Source organism: Furipterus horrens, unplaced genomic scaffold (genome assembly GCF_987537825.1).
Source record: "Furipterus horrens unplaced genomic scaffold, mFurHor1.1.pri manual_scaffold_3, whole genome shotgun sequence".
Classification (NCBI taxonomy): Eukaryota; Metazoa; Chordata; class Mammalia; order Chiroptera; family Furipteridae; genus Furipterus; species Furipterus horrens.
Window position 1 is genome coordinate 148,642,822 of NW_028327173.1, and position 17,878 is coordinate 148,660,699.

Consider the following 17,878-nt stretch of genomic DNA (forward strand, 5'->3'; position numbering starts at 1 on the left):
GGGCAGTTGGGAGGTTTCTGGGCTGACCCCCTTCTAGTCTGGCCCAGGTATATGTGGCACGCTCCCTGGCGAGGGGAGTCATCCCTCAGTCTCTTCTCTTTCGGGCCCCTTGAATGCTTGGAAACTCAGACATGCATTACAGGCTGGACCAGACAGGAATGTGCTTTTGATACAGGCCAGAAGGGAACAATTTGGGGTGAGGGTAACCCAGAATCTGGGAGACATCAGGATAGTCTCCAACCTTCTCAGGCAAGGCATCAACAGAGCCCTGCCAGTGACAACAGTGGGGTTCAGATACAACGTGGCTGGGCTGGCTCCCTCAGACACCACACATGCCCCAACCCTGTTCCTCAGTGGAAATGAGGAACAACTAGGGGTGCTCACAGGGCACCACATAGCCTCAAAAGGCAGCCTGCGCGCCAAGGCGCACATGAGGAAAGGGGAAAAGGGATGGGGAGCCAGACCTCAGCCTGTTTCTCTGGTTGTCTGCTCACCCAGCCCCCAATCTCTGGTCAGGGGTACAGCAGGGAGATGACAGGAAGGCCCTGGGCAATGGGAAGTTCTGCGCATGCAGGTGTAGGCGTGCTGAGTGACCTGCAGGGCTGGGACAGCCACCTGCAGAGGAGTGGTGGTGGGCGTGTGCATCCGTGGGTGTGAGAGCTGCAGCTGTCCCTGAGGGGAGTGGGGTGCAGTGTGGCATGGGCAATAAAGGGGAAAGAGGCAGCCAGGCCCCATGCCCACGGGACACTTCCACACTCCTTGGGTCACTCGTTGGTGGGCTGGAAGGCCTTGGGAAGCCTGAGGATAAATCCCTGGCCCTCTGCTGGCCCTTTTGGCAGAGCTAGGCCCAAGCTGGATGCTGGCTAGAACTGCTCCTGCTGGAATGGGCTCTGGATGCTCATCGTCCAGGGAACTTGGTCTGAATCCTGCCTGATCCCTTTGCTTTCTCTGGGGTCCAGGGCCCTCTCTCCTCTAGCCTCCACACTCACTCATGCACTGCAAGTTTCTCAGCCCCTCCCCACCTGTGTTCCAGCACAGTCTGTGAAGGAGCCCTGGGGAAGTCACACAATCCCTTCCTCGAAAACTCAGATGCCCATCACTTAGATCCTGATCTTTCCTCCGCCTTACTTCCCCACCCTTCCCCACTGGCCCCAGCCTCCTGGCTTGTCCCTTCTTCTCCTCAGCTCTCCAGACCTGGGCTCAAACACTTTCATGAACCCTCCTGTGCGAAGTGGGCCTCAGAGCACTACCCTTAGATTGCTGGGAAGATCAAATGCTGTTTGGACAGCTGGCGCTAGGCCGGCCCCCAGCAGGTGCTCTGGGGATACACTCCCCTCTCTCCTTCAGGAAGGGCAGTCCCCAGACTGAGCTCCCTGGGCCTCTGGGTGCTCACACCCTGCCCCTCTCAGACCCAGGATGCCAGCACAGCCTTCCTTAGCTATTCACAGTTTTCACTGTCCTTTGGATCTTCGTTCTGTAGTGACAAGATTAGAATGCCACATTCTATGACTCTTTTATGATCACTTTCAGCAGATATGTCTCCCCTTGTTAAAAAGTATACTCGGTGCCGCGGCTCTGTGCATTCCCTGTCCCTCTGAGTTGAACCCCAGGCCTCTGGGGAAGTGAGGGAAGATACTCACTCACCTCTATCAGCCTGTCGGACGTTTCTCATCCGGATGATCTTCACTATTAACAGGTAGCATGGAGACAGCCCCTCCTGTGGAATGAGAGGATAGTAGACTCACTATTCAGGCAACGATAGCAGGTGGCCTTGACAGAGAGCAGCTAAAGCTGGCCACAGGCTCCCTCCACCGAGACTCAAGAAGGCTCCCCACAGTCAATCCACATTTCTGGGCCCTGGAGGACTCTCTGGTCCCCAGGGGACTCCAGGCACTGAGGGGAGGAGTTTTCTCCTTACCCTACCCTGAGCCAGCACACCCCGGAACAGGGACAGCTTCATGCCTGTTCTGATCATGTCTTTTCTGTTTGAATCTTGGGATTTGGAGCCCTTTCTCTGAAAGTTTTACCCAGACTTAGACGAATCTTTTTACCATTCACTCCCAGCCCATGCGCACGCCCACGGCAGATGCCACTGGACTCCTCCAACTCACCAAACAACTGTATTTGTAGAGGTCTCTGAACAAGCACCCTTACACCCCACACAGTACACCCTGTGTTGCTAAAATCTCTTCACACCTTTTTAAGAGGATAAAATTCTTCCCTATTTAAAATAATATTGGAGTTTTGGAAACACAAAAGTATGAAGAAAAAAAGAATCCCCAGAATCTTACCACTCAAAAATGATCATTATAATCATTAAAGTTTTTTAATGTTAAAATTGTATTTATTTTCAACTCAGACTGTCCACAGAGAGCTCATCTTCCTTGGCTACTACCAGAGGTAATATTTATAATAGCTACCATCTATTGAACAGTTACTACTTGTCAGACACTGTTCTTTGTTTCTAATCCTCATAAGACCTTTGTAACAGCAGTATTGATATCTTTTTTAAAATTGAGATATGACATATAACACTGTACAACACAATAATTGGATATATATTTTTATATTACAATATAATCACCACAATAAGTTTAGTTAACACCCATCACCACACATAATTACAATTTTTTTTTACTTGTTATGGAAATTATCATTTTGATGTCTGTCCTTCCAGCCTCTTCTGGGGCTTAATTCTAACCAGCAACGATGATTGTTGCTTAGTCCTGAGGTATGTATGTAAGTCAATTTTAGGGTCTTTTCCTCCTTTCTCCCCAACATCTGCCTCAAAATCAGAATGAAAGCCAATCTGACAGTTATATATAGTTTAAAGATTCCTTTTGTGAGATTAACTCTGAAATATTGAATGTCTTCATGGTCAATAACTTGCTCTAACAGAATTCTGTTTTGAGCTTTGTAACTTGGGCCAAATGCCACACAAACCATTTCTCTTCTGGTTCCAGAAATATAGCTGTGGCCTTTGGCCAGACCCCCTCTGGACACATTGGGTTCCTTACTTCTCGCTCCCCACCTGGGCAGAGTGGTATCATGGTCTGATCTGGTGAGGAAGGAGGAGTCCACTTTCACACAGGTGAGCAGTTTCTGTCAAAGCCTGTTCCCACTGACCCACTTCCTCAGAGGGCAGCTAGAGGGCTCCAGGTGGGAAGCTGCTTGAGTCTTCAGCCAGGCAGGGGTCAGTCCTTGGGGACATTTCATAGTGTTGAAGGGTTCTGAAGCCATAGCCTTGGTCCTCTTGGCCATCGCTACCCTTCTCCTGCCTGCAGGAGGGGCTGCTCTTGGCCCTGACCAGCTCTCTTGTGCCTTCTCTGGAAGGGAATGAGCTTTTGCAGTTCCCCACAGGACCTCACCTGAGGTCTCTCTACCTTCCAGGGAAAGCTCTCTGCTGTCATCTACCCTGATAGCTTCCAATGACTGTTGACCAATTCTTTGTGCTCTAACTCAGCAACGATAACCACATCAGCTACCACCTGCTGACTGTCTGCCATCTGCTAAGTGTTGTGTATATAACCTCTGCATTTTGTCTTGCGCAAACCTTACAACACCCCACGAAGCAGTTATTATCAGTCTCACTTTACAGATGGAGAATCTGAGCCTAAGTCCTTTGACTTCAGGCACTCAGCTGGAATCAGAGGAGCCCAAGCTTGAATGCAGTTCTAATTCTTAAGCCCGTGTTCATAACCACGACTGTACTGCCTTCTCACTTGAAAGCAGCTCTCAGCACACCCACAGACAGGTGTGCTTACTCTCCTCTCCTCTTCCTTCTGCTCTTAGAATATATTATTAGAATCTATTTTTCTGACAGATTCTTCTTTTTACCCTGAATTTCTCCAAAGCTCCCAAATAGCCCCAAACTCTGGCCACTTGCCCCCTTGCAGTGCTCTACAGAGTCTGCGATGTCTCCTTTTCAAGCAGTCAGCGCACATCAGAGCTGGAAGGGTTCTTGGAGAAGTTTCCACTTTCTAGCAGCTACAGAGGGCTCCTTGTGGTCTACCTTGAGCTTTCGATCACACCTTCTAGCCCAAGCATTTGCAGGAGAGACCCAATTTCAAAGCCCCCTAGAAGTCCTCCTATATCTTCCAGCACGGAGAGAAAGCCCAGAGGGCCCAGCTGGCAGAAAGGCAGAGGGAATGTGGGACTCAGGTCTTGGGCCCAGATGATTTCAGGAGCCAGGACTATAAAAAATGACCTTCTTGGCTTAAAATGAGTATTTTGCTCCTGATATAATATGTTCAATTGGAGTGGAGCTAGAAATAAGCAAAAATTCATGACCCCAGAGGTAATTGATTCAGAGCAGAAAAAAGCAGAAGAGCAAAGCACAATGTCTGTGACTCTGCAGATGGGAATCAGAAACCAGCAAGATTAAGAAACCCAAGTATATGGGTAGCTTATGGTAGCCCTTGCTTCAGGGGCTTGGACAAGCCCATCCCTAGAACAGGGCACCCTGGCTGGCTCTCAGGGTGAAAGGTGAAATACCCAACAACACGTGTGGTCACGCACCTTGCCAGCTGGGCTGCAGCCCTGGAGCAGGCACAGGCATGAATCCCACGGTTCATTAGGTGCTGCAGGGTCCTAGGGTGAGGACTAGGGAGTGTGCTGGAGCTGCAAGCAGTGACTACTTGGCAAACAGTACAAAAATGCATTTAGACATATTAACGACCAGTGTAGCTGTGTGGGGAGGCTGGGCAGAGAGCAGCTTTCTGGGACACCATTCCTCAGGCTGCCGACGCACATTGCTTTTTGCTCCCACCTGGCCTTGTTCCCTGGGGCTGATCTTGCCAGGACTTCATTTCCCTCCAGATGTCCCAGGACAGGGGGCATGTACTAGCTCATATGAAAAAGCTGTAGCCCCTTGATTCTCAGGAGTGGCTATTATACAGTCCAATATCACCCATTTCCACTCCATTGCTCTATAGATAGAACTTTCAGTGGGGAGGCTGGAGAACACCACCCTGGGTGCATTGCATCTTTTCTCATCTAGCCCTCGAAGGTCCTATTATATCTGCTTTGCAGAGAAGACTGAGTTTAGAGAAACTGCATCTCACACAGGGTCACACAGCGCAGACAGGAAAGGACTCAGGTGTGGTTCTCCCTGACTGCAGGACAGCCTGCTTTCCAGCCACCTGGATGCTGGCCCTCACCATTAATGAACCAAACCAGCTAAAATCTAGCTCCAGGTCGTGCCTGAAACTAGTTCATAGCAGAGGCAGGAGCAAAACTCTCAGTTCCCGATTTAGGACTCTCCTTCTACCCCAAGAATCTAGCTACCACCACAAATTAGTCAGGCTCCCAGGTAAGGGTGGGAGTGGGGAGGAGCGTCTGACCCCTATGTTTCAGAAGCGGTGGGTCTGATGACCATCCTCAGGTCAGGCATACCCTAACCTGACCTGCCCACAAGGTCTGAGGCACTAACGGGGGAAGACAGCTCCCATGGAGCCTGTGGGAACGGCCCTCCCCAGGGCTTCTCAGGGCAGGCCTGGCTAATGATGCCATCTCCTCCTTTCCAGAGAGCTGGGTGGGTCCAACAGTTCTTTCAACACCTGTGCCAGAGCTCAGCCCAGCCTGGCGATAGCTTCCAGGATGCACAGGCTGGTCCTAAAAGGAGGCCATTGGGGTGGGGACTCTGTGGGTTCCTCAGTCTGAGCAACATCCCAGACCAGGGATCACCTGCGAGGAGCCCCTATGGCTGTTTTCCTTTTTACCACCCAGGCTAGGTGAGGGGGCAGGGCAAAAAGTCTCAGCTCTGAGTCATAGACCTTCCAGACCTGAGAGGGACAGGCTGCTTTACTCCTTCTTCGCCATAAGCTCTGTTCCTTCTGTGGAGGGACTTGCACAGCCCAGCCCAGGCTCTTGGAGGCTCAGTGAGACTGGAGGAGGAGGAGCAAGCACTGACTACCTCCTCCATGAAGCCTTCTCAGACCCACTCTTTCTCTTCCCAGGTGACATCCACTTTGTATCTTCTGTGCTTTCTAGCCAGTTATTAGCTCTGTAAACCACAGATGTTTACAGGTGTGAGGGTTTTATATTGATCTTCCTAGGATACCCCTGTTACCACAGGAGGCTTGCACCTCTGAGCCTGTGAGGGATATTTAGCTGCTAACTGAATTTTCCCTGAGGGCTGTGGGAAATGTGGCTATGCCCCTGAGCTGAAGGCAGGAGACAGGCTCAGGGATGCTGGGGGCATTGTGGACTCCAGAGACATGGAACACCTGTGCTGGGGCAGCTCCCACCTAGCACCTGGAGATGTGTTCTGGCCCAGTTGGGACTGGAGCTCTGGGGTGGTTGGCCCAGCTGTGGGCACCTACTCTGGCAGGGCAGTGGCGCACCGGCACCATGCAGCACGGCACCCCCCTACTGGGCTGCCTGGAGACTGAACAGGGTCCATCCTCCACCCCCAAAAGACGAGACACTTCCGGGGCATCACTCATTCAGTGACTTAGTGTGGGCTGGGGCAAGGTAATGAGAAATAAGTTGCTGCTGATAGTCCTTGACATGGCATGCTTCCAGCAAATTAGATGGTGAGATAAGATAGGAATACCAAGGCAGAGCTGGTCCAGAGCCCTGGCAATCTGGCCATGAACCTGGGGTCTTCCTGCAAGGCTGAGAGGAGTTGGAGAGACCCAGGAGTCTTGACCACAGACCCAGGTGACAGGTGGGTGATGTCACTGATCCTCACCAGACGTCACATCACACACTCACACAGCATGGCAGTTTCAGGTGTCCACAGAGTAAATAACTGCTTGCTGCTAGGATAGGCCAAACATGGACCCACTTCTGGCAGTGCTGAGCACTGTCCACCTGGCTGCTGGCCTGGCCCCAGGATGGCCCTGTGTCACTCCATGGCATCTTGTCAAGCTCGTGGGTGCCCACAGCTGGGCCAACCACCCCAGAGCTCCAGCCCCAACTGGGCCAGAACACATCTCCAGGTGCTAGGTGGGAGCTGCCCCAGCACAGGTGCTCCATGTCTCTGGAGTCCACAATGCCCCCAGCCTCCCTGAGCCTGTCTCCTGCCCTCAGCTCCTGGCCCCACCCACCTAGCACAGCTTTCTCACCTCCAAGGTGCAGGTAGCCAAGGGTCTGTCATCTTCTGCTTGGCATGGGTCTGGTAGGTAGTGGGAGACCCAGGCGGGTATCTGCTTCTGGAGCATCGCTGTGACTCTCCAGCTGGGTAGCAAGACTGAGAATTTATACTCTGACTCAGAGTTCCACCCTCTGGATGCCTCTTGGCATTGGCTGGGATTGCCTGGGGAGGGATTAAGGTGGGTAAGCAGATGGGGAGTCCCCGCCTAGGTCTCTTTTATCAGGGGACCCTGAGGTCTTCAGATCTTGGAAATTCAGGGATTAGCAGGGGCTCTGACCCGTAGGTCAGCAATCTGTTGCCCTTAGAAGCTCAGACTAATCAGCTGTGGGAACAGAGGGTGGTGAGAAGAGGGTGACCCTCACAACTTTAGGATAAGCCCCTTCTTTTCAGCTTATTGAGGTGCTGGCTCTGAGATGCCTGTCTGTGGGGATGGTGCTTGCTTTTTAAACTCCACTTAGTCCCATGGTTCAGAGCCATAGGAGCTGTGGGCAGGGACCTCATGGGAGGCAGGGACCATGGCCAGGGCTCCTAAAGTTAGAGGGCAAAGAAAGAAAAGAAAATAGTTGCCCAAATCCTTGGGAAGGAGAGTTGGTCAAAGGCAAGTGCCCCAGCCCTCCCTCCTGGGAGGTTGGGTGGAGAGAGGGTGTGCCCAGCCCCTGCCTGGTCTCAGGGCAGCTTAGAGGATGCTCCCGCCCCACCCGGCTGATCCCTATCTCTGGCCTGGTGGATGGCTCACTAGGGGGCCTGGTGAGGTGGCTTCACCTGCTCGGCTGCCCAGCTGGGTATAGTGGGAGTTTCCTGCCTGAGCTATCACCTGGGGCCCCACAACCGGCTTTTCTGGCCCACAGATTAAAGTACATATATGAAACTGAGGGTGAGATCTGAACACAGGGCTGACTGGGCCTGAGCACAGGAAGAGAAGCTGGTCGGTGGCACCTGTGGGACCTCTTCCCCTGCCAGGTAGAGGACACCCCCACCCTGTTCCCCACAGCCTGCCAGGCCCTCCAGAAGGGCCTTGGCTTGAACTCCACCCAGCCCATGTCCCTCCTTGCCCCTAACATCTATCCCACTGCCAAGGGGACAAACGCAGCATCCAATCTCCTCAGTGGACTAAATTCAATTTAGCTTACACTCTTAATGAGTACCTACTGCATACAAGCTAAGGGAGAAAATCCTAGGCTTGAAGTTGCTGGCAGTCCATGTGGGGAGCCAAATGCTTCCAACACCTCAGAGGCTCCAAGGTGGGAGTCTCCTGTGGTAACAGGGGTGTCCTAGGGGGATCAGAGTAAATCCTTCACATCTGTAAACATCTGTGGTTTACAGAGCTAGTAAATGGCAAGAGAGCATAGAAGATGCAAAGTGGATGTCAGCTGGGAAGGGAAAGAGTGGGTCTGAGAAGTCTTCATGGAGCAGTTGGCATCTGAATTGGGTCTTGGAGGATGGATAACATTTCAGTAACTAACGGGAGGCAGGAAAGGCGTGATAGGAGAAAGGAACAGCATGAGCAAGTCTTGTGAGGCCAGAAAGCAGGGTACCCGCAGGTAGACCAGCGGTCTGGTATCAGAGCAGTGAGTTGTATAGGAGGAGATGTGGATGGCGGGGGAGGGTAGAGAGTGGAACACGAAGGGTGGCAGAAGTTGGGCAGAGAGAGGGGAGGTTCTTTGAAGGAACGAATCTGGAAAGACGCATTAGGGCTCAACAGTCGTGATCTTCAAAGACCATGCTTTAAATCCAGTTATTATCTAGGAAATAGGGAGCCATCAATGTTTTATTATTATTACTATTATTATTATTATTTACACTATTACAGATATCCCTATATTCTCTTTCTTTTCCCACCTCCACCCAGCCCTCCCCAACCCCCTTCCCTCTGGCCATCCCCACACTGTTGTCTGCATCTACGGGTTCTGCACATATGTTCTTTGGCTAAGCCCTTCACATTCTTTCATCCAGTCCCCCAGTCAGTGGTTTTTGAGCAGGAGAGTGGCATGATCAAAGTTGAGCTTCTAGAAGACAATGCTGGTTGATGTGGTGGGCAACCCAACCCACAGCACAGCCATGTCTTAAAAGTGACAGGGTGAGGAGTATGGTGAGGTCCAGGGGATCTTCTCCCTGAGGATCCCACCTGTCTTCACATTCTCTCCACTCCCCAACTCTTCCCTCATGAAACAGACATAGGGCAAGCCCCCAAATTCAGGGCATTCTTCAAAGCCTGGAATTTGGTCCCCTTCTCAGTGAAGGAGCCCAGCCACAACGCCACAGCCTATTCTGCTCTGTCCACCCTAGGCCATGCACAGAAAACCTAGCTCTCTGATCCTTGTATTAATATTTGCTCATTGTGCATAAACTCCTCAAGACTAGAGCCTCACTGTCGTTAAATGAAATCAAATTGAATAGGAGGCGGGAGAAGTTTCTTCCTCCATACCTTTGATATAGCCTCTGACCCAGGTCAGAACTGGCACACCGAGCAAGCACTTACTGAGTGCCTACTGTGTGCTCCTCTGGGGACTGAAGGCTCGGGGCAGGTTTTGGAAGGAAACAGAGCATTTATGATCTCATGAAGGGGGAGGGGGCTGAATTAAGTCCTAAATTGTCCAGTGTGAATTCCAGTGTGGGGAAGGCGGGGACAGAGGCCTCCAATGTGGGCTCAGTGGGAATTGGGCTGGGAGGGTACAGAGTGCCTGGCAAAGAGACAATGTTCACAGAGTGAAGGTTGCCTAACCCCCTCCTCTAATCCAACGTGTCTCTAAAGAAACACGCAATTTAAGCTAAAACACTGTTCTTGGTACACACCTGATGCTCTCTCTCTCCCTGCCTCCAGAGTTACTTCATGTGGAAACTCTGCAGCTGTCTCTGCACCAAGTGGAAGGGACTAAGTCCCTTTTCACCCAGCAGTCCCTCCTCCTTGAGGAGCAGGGAGTCTGAGGCCTCTACCTCTGACTGTGTCTGGGTTTTGTTAACTGACTCCACTTGAGGGGGTGACCAGGACCTGTCTTTCACCCACAGCCCTTTGGCCTCAGATAACCCAGCACTGAAAAGTACTTTCCTCTCAGAAGCTCAGCTGACATTACTCCCCTGTGAATCCAGCAAGGATGAATTCTTTACCTTCCCTTTTCCAACATGCCCCGGATACTGTCTCTTCCTTCCCACTCTGTCTTTCAGTAGCATCTTTATCCCAGAATCCACTGCCACTCACTGATTCATCCCACAAACACCTCACTAGCCAGTGAACTTTGTGACCACCCCCTTCAACCTGTTATGCTCCTGCTGAAGGCAACTAATGCTTTCCCATTCTTTCCAACAAATTCTGGGTTCCAAAACCTTCACTAAACCAAAGAGAGCCCAGAGACAACCCTATGTGTATATCAAAGTATTTCAAATCAGTCGGGCAAAGAATAGACTATTCATTATTAGAGAAACTAGCTTACCATGAGACTAAAATAAAGTTAGATCCCAACGTCATAACTATACGGAAATAAATTCTACAGATTAAATAACTATTACAATAATAATATAGAAGAATTAAAATAAAATATTAGGATATTTAGATAAATTGGGATGAGAAGGAACTTCCTAAACCTAGAAGCCAGCAAGGAAAAGCATAGCCAGGTTTGACTATACAGTAATGTAAGCTGTGGTAAAGCCAGAGGTGCTGTAAGCCCAGTTCCACCTCCACAACATATCCCAAATTTCCTCCTCTTAATAAATATTCATGGGTAACAAAATCACCCTGAAAAAGTAACAGGAAAGAGGTGAGTCTTGCCCCACCAGCTCCTAAAGATCAACTACAAAGCCACACTAACACAAATACTGTAGTAGGTGTTGATGCAAGAATAGGACCAAAGGAACAAAATAAAGGGGTCAGAGACAGACACTGATGTGTACAGGAACTTAATAAATGATAAAATTGGCATCGCAGATCAATAGGAAAAGAACAATGTGTTTAATAGATGGCATGGTCTCCTGTTGCCTCACTATATAGAGTAAAATAAAACAACATCCCCAGATAACCCCATATAAAAAGATGCATGAAATGGAAAGCTATAAAGTTAATAGAGAGAACGTAGAAAAATCTACTTGTGATCCAGGGGCAAGAAGGATTTTTAAAATAACATTTTGAAACCATGAACCATAAGGGAAAAAGACTTCTAAATTTGATTACATAAGAATTAAGAATTTGTGTCAACTAAGAACACACAAAACAGTTAATACATTGATAGTTGACAGAATATATATATTTGCAATGCATTTGCAAATTAATAAAGGAGTAATATCTGGTATATGCAAAGACTTCTTACATACCCTACAAGAGGAAAATGGGCTTGCCAACATACAAACAGACCAGATTTGAACCTGCAGTTTATAGAAAGGGAAACCTCAAAAGCTAATAAGCTCTTGAGGAAAACTCGAAATTATTGATATTTGGGGAAATTAAATAACAGTGAGATTTCATTATAGATATTAAACTGGAAACACTTGAGAAAGCTGGATAATGGTTGCACTTCTGTGTGGAGAGAATGGGAAATAACATGTGGGTACATGGAGATAACAATCAAGAAGGCAAGCCTGGGGCCTCACTGCGACCAAGGGGGATAAGGGGCCAGGTCCTCAGCTGTTGTACTCAGGTGAAAATTTTCCCCTCCAGCTTTCCCCCAGCTTCACTGCCACTGCTATAGTCCAGACCTTGATCCTCACTCATCTCAACTACTGCATTAGCCTGACTGGTTCATGAAACCCCTGCTTCTACTTTTCCCTTCCTGTAAGCCATTTTCTACAGTAGAGTACAAGTGATTGAGAAACATCAGCTACATGGTGTGACTGCCCTGATTAAAACTCTCCCATACCTTCTGGCTGCCCTTATTATTTTGCCATGGCTCTGAAATGTCCTGTGTGGCCTGGTCCCTCACATCTGTTCTACTCCTTCCCTCATGCACAGGCTCTAGCTACACTGGCCCTCCATGTCCTGAACATGCCCGGTTCTTTTCCACATCAGGGAGTCTGCACTTGTCATTCTGTTGCCTGAAGTCCTTGACCTCCCACTGTTCATAGCTGGCTCTTTATCATCCATCATGGCTCTGCTTAAATGCCGTTTTCTCCAACAGCCCTTCCCCAACCACCTTCCATAACGTGTTTGGCTTCTGCCCACCTATGTGCTTCTGTATTTCTCTTGCTATTAATTTAATTTAATGTATCATATCTTGAACTATCTCTCATTTATTCTTTTTGCCTCTTTCCACCAGGCCATAACCCTTTTCAGGGCAGGGACGTTGCCTGTCTAGTTCATCAACTGGAAACACCCAATGGCCATAAGTAAGGGAATGGTTAGATTGGTTATGACACATTCACATGCTGGATTATTTTGCAGATGTCAACAGGAATGAAGTAGCTAACATTTATTGAAAGTTTACAAAGTGATAGGGACTGTTCTACATATTTTACAATATCTTTGAAGTAGAATTATTATTCTCATTTTAAAGAAGAATTGAGCCATGGAGAGGATATGTAACTTGCTCAGAGTCACACAGTAAGTGAGGGCTGGGATGAAAGCCAGTCTGGCTCCAGACCTTCTGGCTTTATCCACCATGCACTCAGCCTATAAGTAGATGTTACTGTCCTGGAAAATTTGGATTCTCCATTATGTTTCTTTAAAAACTTCTTTATGCTTCTATGTTTCTTAATAAATAAATTTCCTAAAACAAACATACAATGAGTAAATAGAGTTTGACAATATAAAGTAAAACAAATATCACTCTCCAAGTAATGAGAGAGAAAAAAAATCAACCATTGTAGGTAATATATTGAGGTGTCTCAGAACTTCTGGCCAACAATAACTTCTGGACAAGAAACTAAACATGACTCAATTTTATGATGACAAGATTTAAAAAAAAAGCATAGAGAGAGATGACAAGAAAGGACTTAGGTCATATTTATATTCTTAGTGTTATTTATGGATCTGGGACACAAATATTTTCTGTCCTTCTTCTTTATTGTTACAGCAAGATGTTAAGGTTCAGCCCAGTACTTTGTATTTTCAAGGAATTTGCGTCCACGGGTCACACTTGTGGCCTCTGGTTTCATAGGTGGTCGGTTTTATTTTCCAGTCTCTGCCTCTATCATATGGCAAGCCTGCCTGGAGCCCTGGCAGGTGTGGCTCAGTGGATTGAGCACTGGCCTGTGGACTGAAATGTTGCCAGTTGATTCCTAGTCAGGGCACATGCCTGGGATGCAGGCCAGGTCCCCAGTTGGGGGCTTGCAACTGATCAATGTTTCTCTCACACATTAGTGTTTCTCTCTCTCTCTTTCTCACTTCTTTCCCCTCTCCCTAAGAAATAAAATCTTAAAAAAAAAAAAAAAGACTGCCTGAAGCCTTTTATACACTGAGTTTACTCTCTCACTGGTTATCTCTATGAGGATGACATCGTCACTGTCTCAAACTTGATTAAGCATGGGTTAGTTGATTAAGGGTCTGTACTTTGACATTTCATGGACCTGGATTTGAATATGTTCTGCTACATGTTAGCTGCACGAACTTGAATAAATTTCTCTCTCGAAGCTTGAGTTTCTCCACCTGTAAAATGGGAAGCATAATTGTTCCCACCTCACAGGGTGGTTGTGAAGACTAAGTGAGATAGAAGACCAGCCCTGACTGGTGTGGCTCAGTTAGACATCCTTCCACTGAGCAAAAGGCTGCCGGTTCAATTCCTGGTCAGGGCGTACACCTGGAGTGTGGCTTCAGTCCCTGGTTGGGGTGCCTTTGAGAGGCAACCAATCAATGTTTCTCTCTCTTTCTCCCTCTCTTCACCTCTCTCTAAAAATAAATAAATAAAATCTTTAAAAAAAATCTTAGAACATGGCCAAATCTTAACTAATGATGGATTTACTATAAGAGGTGTGATACACATTATAGTAACATCAGAGACACAAAGATGTCATTTCTACTCCAAGGAGCTCACAACCTAAGTTGGGTGAGATAGGATGGTCATTAAAATGGTCTTAAGATGATCACATCACATATGAGGAGAGGTATGAAAATATGCTGCACAGAGGGCATGGCCACACAGGGCTGGGAAGGTCAGATGAGCCTATCTGGAGAGGAAGAATTTGAATTTGACCTGGAAGGAAGGCTAGGGACCTGATGAATGAAGAAGCAGGAAAAGGCTGCTTCTGTTCAGGTGAGACAGCATGAATAAAGTTATGAATATTCAGACACAAGATTAAAGAAACTTCCAGATATCAAGTGTAAGAATTATGTTTTTGTCAGCAATGATGACTTCCGGAAGGTTTTGGAGCAGAGTGTTTAAGAAAGAGAGCAAATTGACACTGGCTGGGTGGCTCAGTTGGCTGGAGTGTTACCCCATGCACCAAAAGGTTGTGGGTTTGATTCCCAGTCAGGGCACATGCCTAGGTTGAGGGTTCAATCCCTGGTTGGGGCAAGTATGGGAGGCAACCAATTGGTGTTTCTCTCTCTCGCTCCCTAAAATCAATTTTAAAAAATCCTCTGGTGAAGGTTAAAAAAAAGAAAGAGAGCAAATTCCACTCCTACAGGTAGAACAGGTGACTATCAGCACTGTGTGGTTTCAGTTATCTGGAATGGAGGTGCCTTGCTTCATCAGCCCCCTGTGGCTCCTGGGGCAAGCTGTGGCCTACAAGAGGCCCTGGAAAAAAATATCTCTCCATCTTTACCTGTGAGGAATAGCCTTTGGGTGTTGTCCTATCCAAATAGCCTGCAAGCTTGGAGGGCCCCCAGTGTCATGCAGATTCTGCCTCAGATTCACTAGCTGTAGCTCTGGGCCTCAGGGAATGAGAATCAGAAAGGTAAGTCTGCGTGTCTGTGGAGGAGGAGGAGAAGGAATTAGAAGCATAGCCTGTGTCAATGGGAAATGGTGGTGTCAGAGGGAGATGGTGGGAGGCTGGATTCCAGGCTCCATTCATTTCTTTGCTTTGCCATCAGTCAGCTGGGCCGGGCCAGAGCAGAGTCCTGTCCATGTGTGCAGTGGTCAGGCTCAGTCTATGCAGGCAGACACTGCCTTTCCCTCCATCTGCTTTATAGGGACAAAAGGTCCTCTTGCTAGAATTAACAATGGATGTTGGCAGAGGCCAAGTTGTACAGGAGTCAACCTGGCCATGGAGTCCACACTGCACCAAGTGCCATCACATTGCTAAATGGCAGCAGCTGACTTTACCTTGGAGAAGATTCACTGAGCAACAACGAGGTGCCCAGCACTGGGCTCTGAGTCTGAAGAAATTGATTCTGAACAGAGACTTGCAAGTAAGGGACTCTTTGGTTAGAAAATATCTTCCTCTGAGAATCAAAGATTTACCAAGAAGTTAAAAAAAGAATGAAATGTAAACCTATGCAGTTTTGTCTTACGCTTTGACCATGAAATTTTTATAGTTCATTCTTCCCTAAACTGGCCCCTGACTTCTGCCCCAAGGAAGGAGACCATTTTTAAAATACAAAGAGAAACACAAGTTATATCTCGGTTTCTGAATTTCTCTAGGCCTCACTTTTCTTGTAAATAATAGCCATGGAAAATACTTAATCATTTATCCTATTATGTGCTCCTACCTCCATTATCCAACATTAAAGGTTTAATAGAGACTCTTGGGAGCCCTTATTGGAGAGTACATGTATTCTGCTTCCCACTGACCTCAGGGAGATGCAGCTTCATGGAGGTGCCCCTTGACTACCAGACAGTAGAGGGAAGAGGACTGGGCAGACTCATACTCATGGAAACTCTCCGTGGCTGCTTCAGATGTCCCAGAAGTTGAGAGCAGTGGGCATGTAAAAGACAGTGGGACTGCGTGAGTCAAGAGTGGGAATTGTTTAGCTGGGGCTGCTGGAGACTGAGATCCCAGCTCAGTGAATGCCGCATGAAGGGGTATTGGGAGGACAGCCCAGTAGGATGATTGCACTTTTGCTAAATTGATCATTTGGAGAATTGACTTTTACTCTTTTACTTTAAAAGTCAACTTTATTGCTCTGGCTGGTGTGGCTTAGTGGACGGAGCGCCAACCTGTGAACCATGGTGTCACTGGTTCAATTCCCAGTCAGGGCACATGCCTGGGTTGCGGGCCAGGTCCCCAGCTGGGGGCATGCAAAAGGCAAACATACATTGATGTTCCTCCCTTTCTCCTTCCCTTCTCCTCTCTCTACAAATGAAATAAAATATTTAAAAAATCAACTTTAGAGGTATAATTTAATGTAATAAAATGCTCCTGTTTGATGAGTTTTGGCAAATACATAAAACTGTGTAACTACCATCACAATAAAGACATGGACCATTTCCATCACCCCCCAAAACTGTCCTTTAACCCTTTGTAGTCAATCCTTGCCCTTTCCCTTGGGCCCCAGGGAACCATTGATCTGTTTTTTTTGTTGCTGTAGATTAGAAGTGTCTTTTCTAGTTTCAAGTAAATGAAATCATAGTGTTCAGTTTTTTGTGGCTGACTTCTTTTCTTTAACGTAAGGTTTTTGAGATTTATCCATGTTGTTTTGAGTTCATTCTTTTTCATTGCTGTATAGGATTCCATTGTAAAATATTACAGTTTATCTGTTCATCAGTTGAACAATAAAGTTGTTTCTAATTTTTAGCAATTAGGAATAAAGCTGCTATAAACAATCAAGCATAGGTTTTGTGTGAATGTAAATTTTCATTTCTCTTGGGTAAATACCTATGAGTAGAATGACTAGCTAGTTCTGATTGATTTTTACAAAATCACTCAGAGCTGAGAGTGATGTCATACCTGGGCTCGTCTAGCAATCCCAGTGCTCTGGACAGAGGCACTGTCCTTGACACTTCTCCACTCTTCCTTCTTTCTTTCATTTTCTTTTCCTCCTCTTCCTTCATCCTATTCCTCCTGTTGGCTTTCCTTTAGCCTTTCCACCCCACAGGCCTCTCTGGCTGAGCTTGAGGGAATCCACAGGGTAGATGGAGGTGGGAGACTGAGCTCCTGGCTTCTGCACAGAGGGGTAGTGGTAATGAAGCCCTCACTTCCCCTGGTCCAAGATTGGCTGACCAAGCACCCCCACCAAACGCTGCCAGGTCTCCTGGCAGCTCCTCAGCTGGGGTGCTTGGGGAGACTCTGTGACTTCACAGGGAGAGGGATAGAGAGGTCTTATAGCAAGTTCAGCTCCCAGAGTCATTGTTTTAAGAACTGTATCCAATGGTTCTAGTCTACTCCATTTACTAATGCTCTGTTTTTTGACTAAATTTGGTTCTATCCAAGTTCGAAAGAGGAACGTAATTCTCCACTGGTTCCATCTGTTTCAAGCCCCCAAGCCAAGGTTCAGTGGGCACTTCCTGAGAGCCCCACTCCATCATCTTGCAGGCCAGGGAAGACAGGGACTGGGTAATGTTGGCCTGGGATGGTCCATGAACAAGAGATGCCTTCCTACCAAGTCCTGGGTTTGACAGGGACCAGCAGAGTTGAGAAATGCCCTGACTCCTTGTTGGTTTCAAGGTCAGCGGCCATTCGTGTTCAGGAAAGTACTGTGGGGTGGTGGGCAGAGCGCTGGACTGGAAGCCAGGAGCCATGGGCTCCAGTTCTAACTCTGCCGTATGATAGAAAACAAGTGGCTCTCCCGCTCCAGGCCTCACTTTCTTCTTCTGTAAAATAAGAGGTCAGTACAGGATCCCAGCAGTAGGGCCTGGCATGTGCATCTTTTTGTTGTGTCAGGTGAGTCTGATATAGCCACAGAGAGCTCATTGACTCAAATGACCTCAGAGTTCCTTCTTGCTGCTGACTTCTGGGCTTTGGCCTGCCCTGCTGCCCACA

The 17,878-nt window shown here is 47.9% G+C and overlaps 1 protein-coding gene across 1 annotated transcript in view; it reads right to left on the reverse strand.

The window, feature by feature from the left end:
- Positions 1–7,174, reverse strand: part of PLA2G4E (phospholipase A2 group IVE) — a 33,358-nt gene extending 26,184 nt beyond the window's left edge. The window contains exons 1-2 of the mRNA XM_090270460.1: positions 7,071–7,174; positions 1,645–1,717 (exon numbers count right to left, since the gene is read on the reverse strand). Of these exons, the coding sequence (XP_090126586.1) occupies positions 1,645–1,717; positions 7,071–7,166 (169 nt within the window). The 5' untranslated portion in view covers positions 7,167–7,174. The remainder of the gene's footprint in view (positions 1–1,644; positions 1,718–7,070) is intronic.
- Positions 7,175–17,878: the final 10,704 nt, after the last annotated feature.